The sequence below is a fragment of the Ixodes scapularis genome, unplaced genomic scaffold, assembly GCF_016920785.2.
Source record: "Ixodes scapularis isolate PalLabHiFi unplaced genomic scaffold, ASM1692078v2 PGA_scaffold1__304_contigs__length_218370807, whole genome shotgun sequence".
Lineage (NCBI taxonomy): Eukaryota > Metazoa > Arthropoda > Arachnida > Ixodida > Ixodidae > Ixodes > Ixodes scapularis.
Genome location: NW_024609846.1, coordinates 181673771 through 181684561, shown reverse-complemented (window position 1 = coordinate 181684561; position 10791 = coordinate 181673771). Strand labels below are relative to the sequence as shown.

General features: G+C 48.4%; 1 protein-coding gene across 1 annotated transcript; it reads right to left on the bottom strand.

The window, feature by feature from the left end:
* Positions 1–7321: 7321 nt before the first annotated feature.
* LOC120847826 lies at positions 7322–7759 on the bottom strand. The gene has a single exon (XM_040219730.2). It carries the CDS (start codon positions 7757–7759, stop codon positions 7322–7324), a length of 438 nt encoding a protein of 145 aa, XP_040075664.2.
* Between the last annotated feature and the right edge of the window lie 3032 nt (positions 7760–10791).

Genomic DNA, 10791 nt, shown 5'->3' with positions numbered 1-10791 from the left:
ATACTTTTGTGGAAAACGTGCGTGTGTCTCCTTCCTTGTGTCCGTTGTTTTTGGCGCCTGACACCATGCTTTCGGACACACTATTCCTGCGTGCCAGCAGGCCCAAGCTACAGTGTACTAGAAATTTCTAGTATGCTGTACCCAAGCTACTCAAGCAAGCGAGCGAACCCGACAAAGAAAGAAATTAAAGTGGCCATTTCCCGTGCGCGGCGTCGCAACGCGCGTGGCCACCTTGAGTTTTTTCAGCTTTTCCCGCTGAATGGAACGGACTGAGGGTAAACCTGAGGAGAGCCCTGCGCGCCACCGAAAATCTCGGAGGCTATGCGTAGTTCCAAACATAGCGGCCCATGCTTGAGGTTAAAGGCCCAGCGCTACTAGGGGAAAACGAGGGATGATGCCGAACTGCAGCTGCGCCTCGACGCGCAATCGACGGAGAAATACTCTACCAAAAAGAAAGTAGGGATTGTGTTTGCTTTTTCTTTTTTCTTTTTAATCGGGTTTTTTTTTACAGAGAATCTCGGAATAACCTTAACGCTTTATTGGGCCTATCAAGTGGCGAAACGGCAGAGCCCACGTTGGCTCTTTTCACTGCGGGCCCTATCAAATTTTCTCGATATATGAGGCTGCATCACACATTGGTGCCAGTTGCGTCCACAACACTCGGAAAAACAGGCGTAAAAAAACACACAAAAAAAACTGGGTTGACGACGTTTAAAGATGAATGCCCAGGTGCCATGTACGAAGCCAAGTGGTCCGTGATATCGGACGATTAAAAAGTAAATTATTATACTGGGATTCCCCTATGATTACGAACCTATTAAGCCGCGTTCACACTGCTATCTATTACATCAGAAAAAAAAAAAAAAAAACAGTCTGCCTACACTATTTGACGTGTGCTTCTTCCTTGTACGACGGTCCTTTCACATACATACATGTATGAAGCAAAGGTCCTTCGAAGGTGGTTGATCGTCGTGCCCGCAGACACTCGCACCATCATGTCTGTGGCGCACACCGTGTCTCGTGCACGAGCAATGCGATTGTGGCGTACGTTGACGCGAACAAGACCAACTGCCCTCGAGCGATGAAAAACTCGGTTTTGTACAAATACGCACCAGTCACCAGCATAACGGAAAAACGAAAGGCCTTTTTTTTTAATATTATTCTTTTTTTATAATGCAGTTACATTAGCCGAGCGGTTCGCGGTTCGTTGGCGGCGAAAACCGTTCCACTCAATACACCATTTGCGGCGCAAAGCGGCGCGGTTTCCGCGAAGCGGCATCTCTACACACACACACACGACGACATCCTAAATCACCACAAATGTGAACTGCCCCGCAGCCATCCTCGTATACATTTACGCGCACGATTTATTTGGTCGCACAAAAACGCGCCGCTGACTGCCGAAAGAGCCCCGAGATGACGGGGCCTTCCCGCTTTATAACTTTTTTGCGAGAGGGATTCAGTTACATGGGGTCGGCACAGGAAGACATACATTAAAGAGGAGGCGAAAATAAATGCCTCCCATAAAGAAACGCCAAAGAGCGCGCTGCGGGTAGTTGGGATCGGTGGTCTCTGAAGTTAGCCAACGGGCACCGTCCTTGTCGTGTGTACCCATTTCGTGGAACGTGTGCGCATTCGGCCCGCTTGCGGTTTCGGGCATAGACTATTCGAGGAATCGTGTCCGCTCAATGAGACACCCAGAGACGACCGAGCGCTGGGCCGGAAAAGGGTTATTCGAGAAGCCTAGGCGCACGTCACGTCTTTGACAAGCTGCGACTGTTCATTCCTCGTTATTGGGTAGCGCGAGGTTTGTACTGCGGACGAAGGGACGACTGCCTTCGCGAACGTCGGTCCGACGGAGTAGCCGTGGAGTTAGCATATGCTGCAAAAGGCATAAGGATTTGGACACGTCGAGTCAATTGAGTGCATTAATAAATCAGAGAAGGACGTTTGCCGTACCGAAAAAGCAAAAAAACAAAAAACAAAAAAACAACAACAAACATTTACGCTATATGTAAGGTGAAACACCGTGACAGATGAGTTGTTGACGTCGGAGCTGCTAAGATATGATTTCAGAGCAGATGGACTAAATGAACGGTGAAGTTGCGAGCGCTCACCATGGAGCTAGTCCGCATAGTCGTTTCTTTTTAAACCGGTTAACACACAGGACCAAAATTCCATAGCGTTTTTGAACCAATGAGGGTGTGTTAAGTAAAAAGCATTTCGTGAACCTGTTAAACAATTTTAGTGGGCACAAACTAGGAGTGTCTTGTGGTAATTGAAGAACACTTCGAAAATCGCGTGCCCAAGTCTGATATCTAGAAAACGACAATACTGCATGAGCATGCATGAACCGTTCCCTTTCGTGGGTGCCTGAACGTCTTATGCAATTGGATACATACTAACACCGCTTTGTGGTCACTGAAGAACACTTTCACAATCGCGCACTTAAGTTTGAAGCGTGTTCACGCCCGCGGTTTTGCCGACTTAACACGCTCCTAGATTTATCCGTTTTATTGCGCGAGATTTTATTTTTGCCATAATTAGCGAAAACGCCTTGTTTTTCTTCCTTTCATTATCAGAAGTGTCATGCTAATGTTTCTTCGTTCCGTCATGGCGTCCCGTGACGACGTATTGTCACGTGCAGTCATGACATCACGTGACTGACCGTGTCACCTGACGTCATAAAGTCACGTTACGTCACTGTGCAACGTGACTTGACATGGCAATGTCACTTCATGGTGTCTGCTGACGCCAGGTAACAGGTGACGTGATGCACAACGTGACGTTAGAATCGTGTCGAGCGAAGTGACGCCAGCGGCGTGACGTCAATGGCAAATCTTTTGGCGGAGTGCCGCAAATGGCCGGCGTCGATATGGAGCGCGGTCGACGTCGCGAAACCCGCGAAGTGTCCCACTAACTGCTATTGCAGTAAATAAGAAACACCGGTGCAACACAAACTGAAGAGTAACGAATCAACATGTACGATGTGTATAGGAACATATATATTGATTCTACTATAACTTGTTTACAAAAAAAGACACCGAGTGGTCAAATGGAGTAATCGAAAAGTACAAAATAAGGTGTATGTTCAAAGCCTTCTGATTATGTATTTTTTATGGTGCCTATGAGGGTGCAGTTTTATACTTAGAGACTTGGGCCGATGGGCGGAGCTCGTGGCCCGCTGAGAAAAGCCGACTTTGCGATAACACAATATGGGCTGTTTTCTTATCGATAGAAGGTCATGGTCAGTAAATTTACTTGATTGAATGTGAACTATCCCTTCCCTCCCTTCCTCTCCCCCCTCGCGAGAAAATAATTTTGTTTTATTACACGGATTACCTACTTCTCTAGGATTAATAAATAACCTCTGGGACTATACACGCGTGTAGCTTAGTAACCACATGGGTTTCCAGCCCATTGACAGTCCTTGGAAAAAAGATTTATTTGCCATCTCAATTCCACTGGGTCCTTCAGAGTTACGCCGACATTACGTTGACAAAATAACCTGTTCACTAAGTACCTGAAGAACAAGTCAAAATTTGGCGTAGACCTTTCGTTGACGATGCCACTGCCGTAAGTTATCCCTCATCGCGCAATCGAGAAAATAGGACGACGGCTGACTTAACCGCCTATCCCGCCCCGAAGAAACCACCTGTGGTCTTCATAATTCAATCAACCAATCACTTTATTTACTTTTTCCAGTGAAAGCATTTTGTCCTGAGAAATTCCTTGATGGTAGAGGCGAACCAGTCGCCTTACAAAGGCCACCGAGGACCAACAAGCTTGTCGACCACCCCGCCGGAACGGCCTAGGCGCGAAAGTCTACATCGGCGCGCTGAACGGACGCCGTCGAGAGCGATCGGGTCGGTCATCGCCAGTGACCTAGGTACGCGCATCGGTGATGGATGTCGGCGTTTCTTGAACCGCCAACACGGCTCGCCCTGGTCGTCGGTCAGCAAGGCGCCTGGCTCGTGACCGTGCCACCAAACACGCTTCAATTTCGCGAGAGTGTCAGGCGGTACCGAGATCAATCGCAGTGAGTGTACCACATGGAGTCGTTATCTTGAACGTCTCGCTGAGACAACGGTCCATGGCGCCGCTCGTGAGTGGGCTGAAATCTCATCTTTTTGTTTGCAAACAGCACTGAACACATTTGTAAAATAATTAATGGGCTCATTGCTGTGTCTTGCAAATAGGCAGATTTGCACCCATGTTACAGGACTACCCTTGACATCAGTTCAGTCACCCTTACCACCAGTTACGCTTCACCACAGTTACCTTAACACACTATCAGACAGCTATTTCAGAAGAAGCGAAGAGTGCGCGTGAACAGCTTTGATGGGCGGTCAAGATGCGCAAGCGCACGTGCGCCCATAGTTTTGACTTTATGGCCAGAAACCGTTGTCGCAGAATATAGTGTTGTGACTGTGGTTACGCGTAACTGCAAATGACGGGGTCATGAAGCAATATCGGGTTGGAATGTTGACGACTTTGCAGAGGCAAACTAGCCCTAGTTATAGAGGGTATTCACTGGATGCCATATTTAAGGGCGATGTTTCGAGCGCATACTCAGAACGAGCTCACAATAATAGGCTGCTAAGATCGGCAATCTTGATGAAGCGGAATGCATGTGGCGAAAGAACTGTGGAAGCTCGCCGTCAGCACGCGCTCAGGAGTCGCTCACACGGCTATGGCTGCCATTGAATACTCCCTAGACACCCCTTTTGAAAGTCATGTGCTGATTGTTAAAAACTCTGAAACACTGCACAATGGCAAAACAAGCGACACTACAGAATATGAGATTCTAAAACCAGATAAGTTGGCAATGGAGTGTCCTTACTAGAGCTTCTAAGGTTCCAATAATGGCCGTGTCTTTTGTGTCCGCTATTGTACAGGGATTCCAAAGCTTTCAACAGTGGACACATTTTCGAAAATGGTCTATACTAGCACAGACCGCCACTAGTTCAGAAGCTTCTTCGTCACGGTGAAATTGCGAGGACAAGAGGGGAGGATTTATTTAACCGCCGAATTCAGAAACCTCACTCAAACTACACTCAAACTGAAGGGCCCCTTTACTTCCTCTAGGAAGGCGCGAGGGCCGGCGCTGGCCAATCGCGAGGACGGATCCGCCGTCGCGATTGGCCAGCGCCGGCCCTCGCGCCTTCCTCGAGGAAGTGGAGGGGCCCTTCAGTTTGAGTGTAGTTTGAGTGAGGTTTCTGAATTCGGCGGTAAGTCTTACATTTGCTAAACCTGATGACGTAAAAGTGAAAAACTTGTGGATATGTTTCTACAGCCTTCAAGTTAGTCTGGCTTCAACAAGCAACTTGTCTCTCAGCTGTAGATGAGCAACTTAGCGAGTTCAGTTTAACCGCTCGCCTGGGGTCTTTAACGTGCACTGCGGAGTAGTGATACACGACCGCACGCCTGTACGATGCTCATCCAAATAGAAAAGGGTAAAAGTGGCCAGGGGTGAACCCAGGATCCTGGGTTACAGTGAACTAGAATAGGAGTAGTGGAAAAATAGCCGGCCTCCAGGTGAGGCGCTTCGTGTAGAACCTACCAGGTAGCGCTGGTGTTCGATTCCGGAGCACTCCTGCCAGCCAAGTTCGCGCCAAGCGTAGCTGTGTCTGATCTTAGCTGTTCATTAGTGTGGCCTATGTATGCTTTAAAGTTGTTTCAACGTCCATGAATTAATGTTTAAAGCTTACTTGGGGAATGTAGTGAAAACCGGGGTAGTCAGTCTTGCATACTGGCGCGTAGCAGAGCGCATCCGTCTTCTTTCCCTTCGTATTCATTGCTTGGCGAGAAGACTCAAACCTATGTAACCACAATGCCAAGCACTTCAAATTCACGAAACCAAATTGCGAAAACGACCATACACACCACAGAAACCATCTGAGAACGTACGCGACGCCATCCATATCCCATGTTACAGTAGCCATGCCCTCCGGATTTCAATAACAGCGCCAGTCGCAACAGTCTACACTTCTTGCTTCACACGGCCAATAGGACCGCCGCCGACGCTTTTTCCACTGCCCCTATATTCTAGTTCACTGTACCTGGTTCTGCAGCGTGATAATTGGGGGATCAAAACCACCCATCTGACGACAGTCGAGCGCGGCTCATGGATTGGACATGAGAACTGCGTGAGCACTCGATTTCGGCCCGTAACAATCCATGCCTCGGCGGACGTTCGTGTAGTGGCTCGTGACCAACCACTGCGAGGATGGGAGTAGCCGAACTCTAACAATGCCTGGAGCTCAGCACACGTTTTCTACGTTGCCAACCGCAGCGCGTGGGTGGGATTAACACTGGTGGCATAGGGTAGGCACCAGGCCATGGTTTCCTCTTGTTCTGGCTCCGAGTTAAGGAGATAAACAATGCTTTTACTTCTCGAATTTTTTTTAGCCACTGATTTCGTTTAGAAATAAATCCTAAGCTAGTTTTATTTAGTTATTAACGTTAGGGAGTGATTCTAAGTAGTATTTACCAAAGTAGAAAAATCGTTTCATAGCTGTTAGGCTATATAGGCATGATTGTTAGGCACGTAGAACTGTCAGGACTTTCCGTCTGATGTAGATGGTAACTAGCACTGAAAGAAAAGGACCTCGTAAATCCGTAAACATTGTGTAGGCAATTTAGTAGAAAATTTCACTTAGAAACATGATACTTCATCTGTGCACGGAAGCTCAACACGATAAGCAACATGAGCTGAGCACGCGCAGTTCCAAAATATCCTGTCGTCATCTTTCCTGAGAAGTTTTGCATTTTCTTTGAAATCGCACAATGCAGCATGCTTTATTGTACCTGGCAACATGTAGAAGGAGGCCTCAGTCCACAGTAGTGTTTCTGTGCCAGTGATAAGATAGGAAAATAATTGTGTAAATATACACGTTTCTAAGAGCCAACAATAGTATTTGGACAAAAATAAAGCTATTTCAACGTAATCTGCTGGCACCTTGTCCTTTGCAGGCGATTTTTTTTATTAAATTAGCTTTGAGTCCTGTAAGGTGATCACTTTCACAGTACTTTTTCTCGCATAAAAGGAACAATTTTAGTTTGATAGCTTTCGGGAAGAACACATGTCCACATACGTTAAGCGGTTTCAGCAAAACTTGGTTTAGCCCTGATATCTGCATTTGGCTCCATTAAAAACAAAACTTTATACTTTCTTGACTCGTTTGAAGGTCAGTAAATACACTGAGAATTAGACCCCGTCACAGTGGCCAACAGCCCAGGTCAACGTAAGAGCTATCAGTGTCCCATTCCGAGGAAGATACATCATAGCGATCACAACAGGCTCCTGCCCATCGAAAACTTAGTCCATGATGTAGTCAACCTTCCTCAGTGCCGCTTCCTCATCAACCACGTGCCGCACGAAATTGGTCCGTTTTTCTATAGTTACGTGATTAATAGCTTCATAAACGAGAGGTCCTTGTTGGGCCATCTTGAACTTCTTGTTAAGGGACCCAACATAAACCTTCATGTCGCCCCTTGCCAACTCGATCGGGCTCAACTGGCAATGGTAAGGTGGGAGCCTTACGACAGTGCGGCCGGCGGCAGCAGCAATCGTGTCAATGCGGTACTTTTCTCCGTCGTGCTTGGTCATGGGCACAATCTTCAACAGCTTTGCCTCGATCATGTCCGGGCTCCAGGTCTCACCTTTTGTTGGCAGCCACGTCTGAATGTGTTTCGTGAGAGTTGACATCTTCGACTCTTTCTCCAGCTTCACCGAATGATATGGAGCATTATCCATCACTACCCCACTCGCTGAGGGTAGGAGGGGGAGCAATGTGTCGACAAACCACTTTCCGTAATGCTTTCCGTCTATATCTTCATGGTAGTCATCACTTGCCTTTATTGCGAGGAAAACTTACCCCGCACCGTCAAGAAACCTGTTCTCATTGCCAACATGACTGACGATCAACCTCCCGCCTTTGCCGCTGTTTTTTTTTAACCCGGTGGAGAGTCCGGAGGGCTAGGCCTCACGCGCACTTATCACGGTCACGTCGGGCCAGACTCTCAAGTGGGTGTACCCTGCGTTCACCCACCTCTCGTCAGTCTAGAAAATAGGCTGTCACTGCCTTCTGAATGCCTGTACCTGTCGCAGGTATTGGCACCGCCACAGCACAATGTTCGCTGTCTCGATCAGATGGCAGTTGCGAAAGCGGCGCGTAAATCTATAGCCCAATTCCTTGCGCATCCAATGGAGGGTTGCTATGGGCACCCTGGGTAGATAGTCGTCGTCCACTTGTAAAGAGCTCGCTTGCTGACACCGCTCAGTGCTGACGCCCTTCCGAAGATGGAATTAGTGCTAGCACTATTCAAGCTTTCTTTCTTTAGCTTACCGAGCACGTTTAAAGCTATCTGCTTGGCTCGCGTGGGATAAAGAGATGTTTTTCCGCGATAGCGGGGCGGGAAAGAGCCAATGTCAGTCATGGCGGCCATGGCGGTAAGGTATACACCTAAATTCGTCCTACTCGGCGCCCCAAGAACAGTCCGTCGACGGATCTCTATCTTGGGGTATATCCACTTTAATAATTATTATTTTGTGTTTTGGCGACACATCCTTTGAACTCGCGCTGAACGGCTTGCGCAAATCGGAACGTCGGCGGAAAATTTGCCGCTGAGCAGTAGAAGTATGTTCTTCAACGAAAGACAATAATGAGACAATTAACACGTTGTTCGATTAAAAAAAGACATAATTTATGACCATTTGAAATTATTTTAAAATGTTTTTGCGCGTCTAAATTGTCAGAAACTGAACAATATCGAGAGGAAACCCGACTACAACTTGGCCCTATGTTCTGGTGCGAACTGCGTGAGCCTGTTGAGACCCCGTGGTTTCCACTGTACTGCACAGTTTTGGTGAGACAGAGTATAATAAAGCGGCGGTGATAGCCATAGTGCTTTCCGACGCATCATACTTTTGCACATGCCTTCAAGTAACACGCATACCGTTCAGTTTGAAACACTTGGACCACTTCTTGTTTAAATGGTTTTTGAAGGTTTTCTACGACATCCAACAAACACATAAAAAACAAACATCCACTAAAGCTCACCGCACAATCCACACAATTCCTACTGCTTTTTTTGTTATTTTTTTAAGTCTGGGGAAGGTACTGAACAACACACATTATGCGCGCAAAAGTAAAATGAGGTTATATAGTGGAAAGGATTTCTCCGCTAATTTAGGCATTATGGACTTCTCGCAGACCGGTTTCGGCCTCCGCAACGTTCTCCTTAAGGAAGACTCGGCAACTGCGCATGCGCACCGCTAGATTTGTCCGCAAAGTTCGGGATTTCGTATGAGGTCGCTGAAAGCGTTGCAGGACGGAGGAAACTATCTACGGATTGCCATGGTGCCACGTGATTCCATGCCATGGTGTCACGATGCCATGGTTGCGATACCCTGGTGTCACGTGACGTGTCTCGTGATGTCACAGTGCCACGTGAACAATGGTCACATGGTCAGATGGCCATTATTCACCGATTAAAATTTACCGCTATAAATATATACGGCTGCCGCCGTACAAGCATCGTTTCCCACTCTCCTGCTGCCCTTTGCAGATTCAGGTTTGCTATTCTGTCCAAATATTAAGGCCTAACTGGCTCCAACTACCGCGGTTTCAATTCGACGCAGAAAAAAAAGAAGAAGACCGGTACAACGAAGCAGCCGAAGGTAAAGATAGAATGTAACGGGTGTTTGTCGGCTGATCGTGATTTATATGGCGCATCTAATAGTGCTCCACGCGGATATACCACGCCGCAATTATCAACACCCGACCGTCTCAATTCCTATCGACACCGATTACGGTACAAAACGGGGACTTGATTTTCCTAATCTTCGCATGGCTGTTTTCGGGTCAGCACGCGGATCACCGCCACCACTCACTCGCGCCAACGCAAGCCAGGTCCCCGCGCATTGCCGACCAGCCAACTACCGACCGTCATTACACGGTTAGGGCAGCACAGAAAGCAACTCGGCATAATCGGTTGGCCGAGGCGCGACTTGGCCCCCAACAGTTTTCGAGATAACCCCCATAAGCGCGGGTAAGCACGCAGCAAGCGCCGAGTCGCGGCTAAGCAGACAGTTTCGACTGCAAGCCTATAACGCGAGTCTCGAAGTCCGCTCACGTTTTTTTCTCCTCCACGCGGTGCGTCGTGATTCCCAGGAGAGCGTGGATACTGGACCGGTTGCCGCGCCGCAGTTCTCAATTATATGTAGATATGCAGTGGCGGCTGGTGCTCCTTCAACGAGGAAACGCAAGGGGTGTGTAGTGGTCGCCGCGGACGCCTGACCGATCTTCAGCGGGGGCCTTGGGGAACAACGGCTCCTCGACTCCGCCGACTGCGTGAACGCGCTCGACAAAGCGATCGGACTCGATCAATTTGGCTGTGGGCCCGACCCCGGAGCGTCTAACGGAAAGTTGGCCGGCTCGAGCTGGCTCCGTGGCCTCTTCGTGATAAATGGAGTCGCGACAGCGCGATCGGTGCGAGTCGGGAGCGAGACGGGCGTGCATCCATTACGTGCGAGGTTTTTCGTGAGTTGCCTTTTCGGAGACAAGTGCGCCGAGTATTTGGCCTGAGGTTGGCTCGCGCTGCGGCGGCGTTCTATCGGAGGAGGTCCTCGTCTTACTGCGCGATCGTGCCCTCACGACGTGATTTCGTTTAGGCGATCTGGCCCCTCTTGAAAGGACGCAGCGAGGGATAGCGGACATGAGTGATCTCGTAGAGCCACGTGATGTTATCACTGTTTTCTCCACGGAGAAAAAAAAAAGTATACCG

Excerpts from the sequence above, each read along its gene's own strand:
- LOC120847826 (XM_040219730.2), bottom strand. The coding sequence starts at position 7,759 with ATGGATAATGCTCCATATCATTCGGTGAAGCTGGAGAAAGAGTCGAAG.